We start from the raw sequence: 12,647 nt of genomic DNA, 5'->3' as shown, positions 1-12,647 counted from the left end.
AACACACTAAGGGAACTAATACTAAATGATATAACTATTTATGATAGAAAGTTCGCAACAAACAGTTTCTAGAGAAGGAAAGGTTTGCCGAAGCAAAGGAACTTTCCAGCACTGGCACTGGAGGTAAGAAGGAACTGAGGGTAGGGGGCACCAGAGCCAGTCCCCTACAGATACCACTGAGGGGAAAACTTCCGGCACCGGTGCATGTGGTGAGCACACACCTAACATGGAATGGACATGAGCAAACACTCGAAGAAGGAGGACTGGATCCTGCAAGATTTGGAGAACTTTGCAGTCTCAAGCCATGTCCTATAGTGTGCAAAACAGCCTTAAATCCATCTTAAAGAGCTAGTAGGGAATCCTCTAGTGGTGAGAACCCAGCATAGTGGCCCCAATATCACAAGCTTCTCAGCCCCTGGAATAGAGTGTGTGGCCAGGGAAAAGGGGAATGGCTGATATATCCCTATGCTTTAGTGATTTCAGCTGCTGGAACAACTCAATGGGGCTGTGAGCTACTGGTATAATATACATTGTATTGGGGGACTGAGCCAGTATATGGTGACTTGTGGAATGAGAGAGAGAAAAGATGTCTTAAAGCTACCTTTTCACTCACCTCATGAGCAGCCCAGGATCTGGCCCAAAGTGTATAACTTTCATTAGTCATATGCAGTAGGTCTGGAAACCAAGAGGGATTCTTCCTTTCAGTCTTTCAACTTATAAGAAATCTTTTCCAAATATGCTAATACCTCCATCTCTACATGGATCTCTTTTGCACTCCTCTACATGCAACTATTTTGTACTTAACCCTTCTACAGATTTTCACTGTTCTTACACTATTATGCAATATTAAAACTAGCTGTCAATAAACTCTTAACAGCATTCTGGATCAAATGCTGCCCTTAGTTACACCTCTGTAACACCACTATCTTCAGTTTGGTTGCATAGGTGTAACTGGGGGCAGAAGCATCTATATCATCATCACAATTTGTTACACTTTCAGGAATAAATGTGCTGGATGATATTCAGGTGGAACTTGAGCTAGAACAGTACTTTCTCAACTCACCAACAGCAGGATTTGCTTGATTACTGTATTTCCAAGCTAATTCATAATTAGTTGCAGCATCCTTATAGGCCTGTTCTTTCTCCATGATAAAACCCATATATTCATAAGCTTTTGAACAAGACTAAAAAAACCAAAACCACAAAATGTTACATCATTATTGAGAATACTTAGCATACCCAAATGTCATAACAGCATTGATTTTTCATATCTTAGTGAATTTAAATTGTGATCAAGATTGTAAATACAGGGCTCAAATTATATTTTCCATTGAAATATAAATGTAAAATTGCACTGTTTCCTATATCTGTTTTTTTTGTTAAATGTATAGCTTGATGTTTTATTCTTAAGATAATAACAAGATGTGTACTAAAACACAGAATGTGCAACATGACCAAGTTAACATTACCATTGTGAGCTTAACTTTTGCATTTCCTGGCTTTTTGTGATTTAAAATGTGCAACCTTAATGTTGCATTAACTGTCTCTGTGTGTGTGGGTGTGTTTAGGGTCACAATAGTAAAATCAATAATGAAACTCTCACCAATTTCAATGTGATGAAGATTTTGCCATTAACTATCATTAAATTAATTATTATCCATTACCTACTTTTATTGTAGATCAGGTTCTAAATTACAGCTGTGACTTTTGGGGTTATTGTAAATGGCTATTAATGAAAAACTCTATTTGTGTTCAAATCCCTAACCGGTCACAATGTTTTCTGACCTTTCAAGATCTCCTTGTAAACACCTCCTTTTCCTCTCACCTTATTATATTGTAAGCAGCGTTTCAGTTGTTCAGTTGCAAGATCATACTTTCCGCTTTTGCAGTATATATCAGACAATAACATCCAACTTTTTTCTAACTCTTCAGCATCAGACAAAGTCCAGTTAGCTTTGGCTAACCGTTTTAGCTGGGTTCTGGCCTTGGGAGTCTGTTTTAGAATCATATAGGCTTGGGCCATTGCCAAAATAGCTGGAACATTTTCCCTCTAAGAAATAAAAGCAGAAATACTATTGTTTAAACATTACACTCTTTCCAAGGTCTAGAAACATTACTGGTTTTATTGTCTTACTTTAAAAGTTAACAGCTTTCATTGTTAAACCAAATTTCATTTGGATTATTAAAAACAACATGGTTGTCAAGAGACTGTTAAATAAACTTTAGTATTTCCCTTATGTTATCTAGTCTGCCATAAACAATTAGAGATGACAATCTAATACCCCAATACTTGCAACTGAATCCATTTAGACAGACCATTATGATCATACAGTGTAGATGGATCTACAGATGAAAGCATTATATGAGAGTTAAGTATTTTATTATGATGATGATTAAGAATGAGAAGTCAATGGGACTCCAAGCACACTCAAGATCCATGTGTGGATCCTACTGTAAAACTGAGGTCCTAGGGGTATTGGTATTTGGGGTGACAAGGTAATTGTTAAAAACAAACTACCTCAAATTTAACTATGACATTCTAATATGTTTACAAAGAATGTCCCCTCTTTGTCCCCATGAAAGCACCTAGGATGGGTGTGTACAATAACAAAGCACAGTACAAAACAGAACCCCCCCCACTAATATAATGAAAAACAAACAAAATGGTAAACTCAAAACCAGAAAGCTAGGAAGGTAAAAGGAAAATGTTCTACATATGAAGGCCAACGGTGGTCACAATAAAAAACAACCTTTGAAAAAGAAGAGTTTTCAGTTTTTTCTTAAAAGTGAGTATAGAAAATACCAAGGGGAAAAACATTCCATATCCTAGGAGGCCATGGCAGCAAACACACGACTGCAATGATGCAGTCCCTTGGAGCTGGGTGTTGTCAGAGTGTGCTAACACAGTTGTGCAGTGCAGTACAGCACAACTTTGACTATCCAACCCCCAACTATCCAAAGCGCTTTGTGAACCAAACCAGGGTCTGGGGCTCAATTCTGCAAAGTGCTGAGCATTTTACCTCCTATTTAGCAAACTTTAAGCATGCATGGGAAGTCAATAAGAGTACTGATTTGTTTACAATTAAGCAGGTCATAAATAATTCACTTGATTAGGACCGAAGTGCTCAGCAGCATGTAGGATCAAACTCCTGTTCCCAACACTTAGTTGACTACAATGAAAATTCCCTTAATTAGCCAAAACCTCAATAATCCAAATTTAATCATGCACTTCATATAATTAAAGCATTCATCAATGAAAATGAAAAAACCTTAGCTATATTCTTTTCATAATATTAAGAATAACTTGATCTGACTTAACTCCAGACTATGTTGAAAGTACAATATATATCCTACTACCACTTATTTCCATTCTGGCTGTAGCAGCTTTGCTACTGAGTACCAGTTGTTGAAAAGCCTGTACAATTGTACATCTATTAAGAGTGACTAGCTATTTTTCCACAATTTGCAAATAAAACATATCCTTTTGAAAATTTAGTCCATTAAGTTTTCAAAACTTTGGGTAAAATCCTGCCTCTATTGAAGTCAATGGGAAAAACTCTGTTACTTCAGTGAGGCTAGGATTTCAACCACTGACTTTGTAGAAACGGTTCCTTCTGAGATCAAAGTACAGTGATGCTGGCAGAATGACAACAAAAAGAAAGTTAAGCAGACATCCTACAGCTTCATCTCTATCCTGCTGATGTTGCAGCTTGCAGTTTTCTCTCTCTTACTGATCCTTTAACAAGGAAATAACAAAACACACATTAAACAGTAACACCTTATTATGCCTATTAAATTAATTTCAAAGCTCTTATCGTTTTAAAATTATGGAGAAAATGGGTGGCCACTCAATTGAAAATACTCCTAGTAAAAACCAAAATGTTATCTATTAGCATTTTACAACAGAAGGGAACCTAAGATGGAATTGAAGAATTTTCTTACCTCATTTTGAGCCATTTCTACAAATACACTGAGGGCTTTCTCCACATTAACTTTGTCTTTTGTGGCCACCAGACAGCAGTTCTGTAACATCTTCATCTGATTTTGTCCCTTTTGTGAGTGAGGATAAAACTCTTTAAGCAGTTTCTCAGCTGTGCGTATCCCATGTTGCTCAGATTCTCTCTTCTCTTTTAAGTTACTGTTAAAATTATCATTGAACATCATACATGATGATTCCTAGAGTGTCAAATCCTGTCTAATGATAAAGCAATATCTTTTAATTCTAATAGCACCATATTTAACAGAGCAGATTTGCATTTCTTCTTCTAAATACCTCATAATTCACACATATTAGATTACAGACTATTGTCCCTTCCAGACCAGAGCTGAAGCACCTTAAACTGCGACTCCCCATGTATCTATTCTGTGTCTAAATACAGGCCTTCAGCCTCCAGGTCTCTCAGTCCAATATTTTCCACGAACATTAAAATTCATCTCCTTCTTTTTAAACCTACAAATATGGCAAATGTTTCTATTTTCTGTTAGTGACTATAGCATAGAGTGCACAGCTGAACTGAAATACTGTGTTTAGCCTCTCTTTACACATGTAGCGGGGAAAGAAATTACCAGAGCTTTATGCTAGTCTTAGACATATAATGGAAAATGAATTTGATATTCTATTACATATCTCTATTACAAACTGTTTCCATAAGTGTTGGGTTTCTCTTTTACCTGTTCTCTTCATTGAGGCTTTCAAACACTTCTCCTCCTATTATCTCATTATCAGGATTTAGGCAGATCTGAATCATATTGTTGATGGCTCTCTGGCCCCAGTCACTATCCTTTCGAGCTTTGTTGAAATATTTCAGTGCCTGATTGGGCTGTCCCATGTGCCTGTTTGGAGAGAATACGTAATATGCAGTTGCAAGAGTGTAGGGTGATCATCAATCTTAACAATAACATTTCCATATTTATATACATAAAAGCACTAATGAAAAAGGCCTTTGTCAGCGTGGAAAAATCTTGTAATATTGGTTATACGTACAGAACATTTCTACATATGGATTCTATGAAAAATAGGAATAAAAAAGTGCATAATCTGCACCAGATACTTGTTTAGTTTACTTTATAGTGTACTGATATTCTTGTGTGTGACGATTCTTTTACTGTAATGTATACTGATTCTTATTACTTATTGTTCTATGAATGATATTCCTGTTTTCCTGTATGTGTTTGTCTTTTTTTGATATATTAATGTAAAATCAAACTAACGGTACAGAAAGCCACATAAATATAAAATGTTATATGAATATATTATTTAAATGTGGTTGTGGTTCTGTTCTTTGCTAATATTATCAGAGTCTGGCAAAGGCCTCAATTATATAGCAACCATACCAGACCTAACATGAAGGAAAAGGAAAGTGAAGGAAAGGGAAGTTAAAAGATAGTCAGTTCAAGAAAGCACTTAAGAAAGTGCTTAAATAAATTCGTTTTCAGGAAACCACTTGAGCATATGCTTAACTTTAAGCATATATTTAATCTCATTGACTTCAGTGGGATTTAAGCATGTGTTTAAATTCTTTCCTGAATAGGGGTGCATACTTGAACTGGGGCCTCAGTGAGCATTGCTGGAATCTTGGAATGCTAGAGGTTGCACAGACCATGTACACTTAAAAAATGAACAAACAAAAATACCAGAAACAAAATCCTAACGAAACAAAACGCTCCACTGAGCTCAAAATTCTCCCCCTAGGGGAGAATACAAGATGTTAGTCAATTTTTTCACGATTTTTTCACGGCGGTCACAGAAGTCACAGAATCCATGACTTCCAGTGACCTCAGCCCGCAGCAGACGGGAGCTGCAGGGTCCCCCTGCCAACAGCAGTGGGAGGACCCCAGAGCTCCCAGCTGCCGTGGGGTTACCCTGGAGCTTGTGGGTGGCAGGGGTACCTTGCAGCTCCCGGCTGCCACAGGCAGTGGGGGGCCCCGGAGCTCCAAGTCCCCCAAGGTGGTGGGAGCCCCGGCTCCAAGCAGGCCCCTGCAGCTGCCTTGCTGCTGCGGGGTGGTGTGGGGACCCCACAGCTGAGCTCCCCATTTTGTCATGGATATTTTTAGTAAAAGTCACAGACAGGTCACAGGCTTCCGTTAATTTTTCTTTATTGCCTGTGACCTGTCCGTGACTTTACTAAAAATATCTGTGACAAAATCTTAACCTTATTTATGCACTACTGGAAGGTGGTCAGATACTACCATGATGAGTGTGGAATATGAATCTATACAGAATAAAGAATAGGACCTCCTTTGCTGACTGCTGACTGGAATAACTGGTGGGCAGCATTTTTACTTGGGAAGGAGTAGCGCACAACAGTTAGTAGGGGGCCTGGCTCATGCCCTACCCTGTTACTGCTGTCCATGATGGTCAAAAAATCTTGAGAGGTAGGTAAATTCCACCACAATCATATTAAGAAGCCAAGACCCAGGAACTGAAAATCCTCCACAGATGATATCTACAGAGTAAGTATTTTTATTGCCTTTTTCCTTTTAGCACTACAAAGCCATCACAGCTAAGAGTAAGTCAGTTTTGCATTGTATTCCAACTTGTGCATCAACACATTTGTTAAGTTCCAATCAATTACACCTGTGGAACGCCCTTCTGATAATCAGGATGCACAGATATTACTGAGGGTATAATTTGACTACAGTACATTTTCACAGATGTGAACAAGGAGCATTTCGGCCTATGGAACCTTTATTATTCATGAGAAGGAAAGAACCCAGCTTGATCGGCCAGATCCCAGATTAAGTCTGCAGGGCTAACAGTTAGTAGAAAAACATCTTTTGACTTGTGCTAGTTTGATACTTGAATCACTGAAACATAGTATATATGGAACCCTGCAATGCCATTTTTAGAGTCACATTTTCAAGTAGAGACAGACCTCAAGGTAAGGAGGCTAAGTGCTGCTTTGATTTATCAATCTGTGAAACAAGTAAAATATCTATCTGAGGTGCTTTGTGGGGCTCACATGTTTGGAAAGTGCTTTGAGATCCCCAAATGAAAAGGGGTTATATAAAGCAGAAACTATTCTTCATTATTTGACCCTCAGAACATGAAGTTTAATGTATTATATCCAAATATCTTGGGTGAAATCCTGGCCTCACTGAAGTCTATGGGACTTCTGCCATTGACATCAAAGGGGCCAGATTTCACTCCTTGGTTTTAGAGCCATGTAAAATATTTACAATCAAACCTCAACTCTCTTGTACTGAGTCTGATATATTCAAGTCAACTGACTTTGTTCTATTCTATTCAGGTTCTTACATACAACCAACTACTTTCCTATGTTCACCTGAGTTTCTTTTTCTATTCCAACATTGCCCTCTCCCACAAAAAGCCTTGAGCCCAGTAGAAAATTGAATTTGTATTAGAACTTTAACTTCCCAGCAAACCTGAGATGCTGGTTCACTTCCAGTTCTTCCAAACCAAATTGCAGGGCGCAGTTCTCAAAATGAACCTGAAACAGCACACATAAGCTATACAGGGGTTGCATAGCCTTATTCATCAGGGTATCTATAACATTGCTAAAGACTACTCAGTACAAATTACCAGCAGTAAAGTCCTTTGCAGTAGTTATAACCAGGCTCCAAAAGTACTCGAGTTGACTTTTTATTAGCCATTTCAAAGAAATATGTAGCTTTATCAAGCTTACCACTTCTTCTTAGCAAATCTATTAACCTTTCCATGACGGAGAAGTTATCTAAAATGACATAACAATGTAACAAAGTAAGAAAGTAAACTTTACCTTTGTATTGAAAAAACTCAGGCTATCCGAATTCATGTTAAGCTTACACTTTAGTTTAAAATGTGAAAAAAGGCCATGTTTTGCTGTAGGCAGCTATCAGTAGGGTACTACAATGATGCCTGGAGGATTCAAAGCTGGGAAGAGACTAAGGCTTTCAAAAGGGAAAATGGCAGAGCTTCAAAGACACACAAGAGAACCCAATCCCCACCAACTTTTCCTGTTCTTCTGAAGTGCCAAGGCATAGTCTCCATCCCAAAGCTTCAGACCCATTCATCTTGTTCCTTTAAGTGTTGTGGGACTACAGAAGCTCCTTTTAATGAACAGAACATGCTACTTGGAAGTCTTATAGATGAAATTAAGACAACAGAGTTGTCACATATTTTCATTAGTTAACCTTTTAAAAATAGGGTGAATCTAAAAAAACTCCACCTTATTTAAAAGTAGATACCTGGTGCTTTATCCAGAACATTTTGGTGAAGATTTATAGCTTGTTCATACTTCTGTTTTCTAAACATGAGGTCTGCCATCATCTAACAGAGCAGAAAAAAACTGCATTAAAAGTGACTGAGTTGAATTCCTTGAAAAGAACCAGAAATGTAAAAGTTATTTTAATCCTTCTGAAAATAGTCCTGACAACCAAAAAAGGATATGTTTTAAAAACAGCTGAGCATGAACTAGCATTAAACAATGTACCAAGTGAAAATATGAAATATGCAATAAAATAACTATGCACTATTCAGATAGACACTTGAATGTAAAGACCAGATATTGCCTCTTGTTGGATTTGGGCCCAATTCTCTCATTTGTACTTCTAGGGCCCTGGGTATTCTCTGATTCTGCAGCTGTGCATTTTACCATAGAATTCACCCCTTGCTAAAGAATTATGTTCCAAAAATCAAAGCTTTCAGTTAAAAAATATTTCTAATAATTATGGTTGCTGAAATAATCTAGAAAACAAACTAAGTGTAAACTGATGTGGTGCTGCCTTTTTAGTTGCAGACAAACATGAAACAGTAGTTTTGAGAGATGTGAACAGCCCCCTTCATTTAAATAGGTTGTTTTAACTCTGAAATATAAATAAGATCATTTCATTGTCAAGGGTATTAGCTATTTTCCTGCTGGTCATTTAGCAGAAATATGTACTGACATGCTTATGAAAAATGAAATTTCAGAACTGTTTAAATCAGCCTCTGAACCAGATGATTGAAAGAGAGCTAATGTAATGCTGATTTTTAAAAAAAGGCTCCAGAGGCGATCCTTGCAATTACAGGTCAGTCAGCCTAACTTAAGTACCAGGCAAACTGGTTGAAACTACAGTAAAGAACAAAATGATCACACACATAGATGAACACAATATATTGGAGAAGAGTCAACACAGCTTTTGTAAATGGTAACCATGCATCAGCAATCTATTACAAGGATGTGAACAAGGGTGATACAGTTGAGATAGTCTACTTGGACATTCAGAAAGCCTTTGACAAGGTCCCTCACCTAAGGCTCTTAAGAAAACTAAGCAGTCATAGTTAAGAGCAAAGATCCTCTCATGGATCAGCAGCTGGTTAAAAGATAGGAAGCAAAGGGTAGGAATAAATGGTCAGTCTGCACAGTGGAGAGAGAGGTAAATAGCAGGTGTAGAGATAGGTTTGTAGAAGATTATAATTTAGAAATTCTCCGGAATTTAGAGATGTGCCCTGAAGGTGGGCATTGGGACATCATATGACTGCGTGCAGCAGTTCACCAGAGATGCTTTCCCGTTTGTTCTATCAAAGTTTTATTCCTTTCTCATTCACTTGTTTGCTATTTAATGAACCCAAAGATCATTAGAGCAGGGTCCCCCAAGGAGCTGTACTGGGACCTGTGTTGTTCAACATATTCATAAATTATCTGGAAAAGGAGGTGAACAGTTTGGTGGCAAAATTTGCAGATGATACAAAATTACTCAAGACAGTTAAATCCAAAGCTAAATGTGAAGAGCTATAGAGGGAGCTCATTAAACTGGGTGGCTGGGCAATAAAATGGCAGATGAAATTCATTGTTCATAAGTGCAAAGTAATGCACATGGGGAAAATATCCCAACTAAACATACAAAACGATGGGGTCTAAATTAGCTGTTACTACTCAAGAAAGACATATTGGAGACATCGTGGACAGTTCTCTGAAAACATCTGTTCAATATGCAATGGCAGTAAAAAACAACAACAACAAATAACAGAATGTTAGGAACTATAAGGAAAGGAATAGATAATAAAACAGAAAATATCATAATGCCACTATATAAATCCATGGCATGCCCACACCTTGAATTCTGAATGCAGTTCTGGTTGCCCCATCTCTAAAAAGATATATTAGAATTGGAAAAGGTACAGAGAAGGGCAAAAAAAAAAAAGATTAGGGGTATGGAACAACTTCCATATGAGGAGAAATTAAAAAGACTGGAACTGTTCAGTTTAGAAAAGAGACAAGTGAGGGGAGATATGACAGAGATCTATAAAATCATGAATGGTATGGAGAAAGTGAATGGAGAAGTGTTATTTATCACTTCACATAACACAAGAACCAGGAGTCACCCAATGAAATTAATAAGCAGCAGATTTAAAACAAACAGAAGGAAGCACTTCTTCACTCAGTACATATTCAATCTGTGGAACTTGTGCAATGAGATGTTGTGATGGCCAAAAATATAACTGCATACAAAAAATAATTAGATAAATTCATTGAGGATAAGTCCGTCAATGGCTATTAGCCAAGATGGTCAGGGACATAACCCTATGCTCCGGGTGTCCCTAAACCTCTGAATTCCACAAGCTGGGACTCGCTGACAGGGGATGGATCACTTGAAATTGCCCTGTTCTGTTTATCCTTTTTGAAGCGCCTAGCACTGGCCACTGTCAGAAGACAGGATACTGGGCTAGATGGAACCATTGGTCTAACTCAGTATGACCATTCTTATGTTCTTATCCCACTGCCCCAAGCTGCCTCTCCAAGAGCCCAAATGCCCAGCTGTCCCCTCCCAAGCTGCCAAAATCTCTAGTTTCATCAGAGACAGCTTCACCATGCAGTTCGGTATTGCCACAGTGAAAATTTTCAGCATACTAAATGAAGTGTAATAAATGTAATGGAGCCAATATAAAAAAAAACCTGAATTGAATATTGTAATAAATAACACAATGGCTACTTTACTACTGTATTATTCATTATTATACTTAATTCAAAGAAAACTTCCATTAAGGTAACTCACATGTGTATGTGTTTATGGGATCAGTGTCTGTGTTGGGACTGAATTCTTCAAGCAAGTTATTCCTGGTACAAGTAGTTACTGCACTGATTGACCCATCACATGGCTAAAACATGCACTTCAGTAATAAGGTATACCCTGCTATTTCCTAGATTGAATCCCACTTGGAAGGGTTTTGAGATTCAGAGAGAACCTATAAAGCTAGCAGAGTTGAAGAAGGCTGAAAATGAATGAGATGGGGAAAGGTAGAAAGAAAAAGAGTAGAAGAAGGGTGAATGTTTACCTGAGTGTTTTCTGCTGGCTTTGTTTTTCCTGAACTGTTATTTTGAATAATATCAAAGGGTATTTTTCAACATAACAAATTAAAAGACACAATGAAACAAGTAATAATAATCATACAGACTTATCATGCAGTAAACTGCATTTTTGGAGGGGATCCAAACTCATTTTCAGGTGTCTAATGACTCAGGGCTTGTCTACCTGGTGGGGAAATGGGCTTTACAGGGGTGTGGTATCTCAACCACACTAATGTGTTCACATTAATTGGTCGTGTGGACCCTGCTGGTGCACAGTAACATAGTGCTGTTTGAAACAGTTAAAGCACACTAAGGAACCTTTAGTTTGCACCAGCAGGGTATATACATGGACCACTTAATGCACAACACATTTGTGCACTTTAGAAATCACAACTGCTATAGCACATTCTTCCACAATGTAAACAAGCCTTGTATCTCACTTATATGCAATACAACACTGACATGACACTTAGTGCCATGTGAAACATGGACTGAACTGCCAATCAGAGAAACTTTGCCCTGTGCTAAATTGATAGAAGTACATGATTACCCTCAAAAAAGCAAACACTTTTCCATTACTCATAGGTAAGTATATGTTTAATATTTTTTCTGCTCTTATGCAGATTGCTTTTTGGGAGGTATACATTTGCCTTTTACTTTCCCCTTACCTCCCTTTCCTCTGATTCTTCATGGAAAAAGTTTCATTAGTAGATGCAACCTATTTTGCTACCAATTGCAGTGTAGCTTCTTGGACATAAGACATATGCCAATACATAGAGGAATGTCTTTAGAATAGCCTAAAAATTGAAAACAATTCTTTAATCTGATCTGTAGATGATTAACTATTACCCATTTATACCATTGTTGCAATTTCGTTGCAATTGTCATCTTGAAGAAGCAGAGCACAATGATGTTCACATGACTCAATATCGCCTTGTGTCAAATAAAGGCAAGCCAACTGCAATAGTACCTGGGAGAATAAGGACAAGTAATTAAAGAAGGGAAATATTTCAATGATCAGTGTAATTGATATCGAGAGTCATATATATTTTTTCTTTCTTGATTGAGAATCCTATCTCAGAGGCTAGAGATGGAAAAGATTTCAGTGAAGTGACCTCAGGGATAAATTTGTCCCATAACAACATTTACATCACCCTCCTGATAAAGCGGAATGCTCCATACAGTAGTATGCTCTTCAGTGCTTTGTCTTGTCTAATTTTAATTGTCCCAAATGATGCGAATAGCATTATTTCTCTTAGAAATAAACAGCTCCAGTTGATGTGGGGCAAAACAGTTACAGAAAAGTCACAGTACATGCCATGTAACCTTTGGAAATGAGTGTGATTTACTCCAGGAAAACATGCATAGGTTAATGTT

General features: G+C 37.7%; 1 protein-coding gene across 3 annotated transcripts in view; it reads right to left on the bottom strand.

The window, feature by feature from the left end:
• Positions 1-12,647, bottom strand: part of TTC21A (tetratricopeptide repeat domain 21A) — a 60,359-nt gene that overhangs the window by 6,955 nt on the left and 40,757 nt on the right. For 2 of the 3 annotated variants that reach the window (XM_084620045.1, XM_084620046.1), the window contains 7 exons: positions 12,130-12,240; positions 8,188-8,269; positions 7,544-7,694; positions 4,672-4,833; positions 3,943-4,138; positions 1,826-2,050; positions 1,064-1,184 (listed from right to left, as the gene is read on the bottom strand). In XM_084620045.1, coding sequence (XP_084476171.1) covers positions 1,064-1,184; positions 1,826-2,050; positions 3,943-4,138; positions 4,672-4,833; positions 7,544-7,694; positions 8,188-8,269; positions 12,130-12,240 — 1,048 coding nt within the window. Of the gene's footprint in view, positions 1-1,063; positions 1,185-1,825; positions 2,051-3,942; positions 4,196-4,671; positions 4,834-7,543; positions 7,695-8,187; positions 8,270-12,129; positions 12,241-12,647 lie in introns of those variants that run through there. The other variant, XM_084620047.1, reaches the window with a different exon arrangement.

Source organism: Lepidochelys olivacea (assembly GCF_965140295.1).
Source record: "Lepidochelys olivacea isolate rLepOli2 genome assembly, chromosome: 2".
Classification (NCBI taxonomy): Eukaryota; Metazoa; Chordata; order Testudines; family Cheloniidae; genus Lepidochelys; species Lepidochelys olivacea.
The sequence above is the reverse complement of the archived record's forward strand: the minus strand, read 5'-3'. Positions and strand labels throughout refer to the sequence as shown.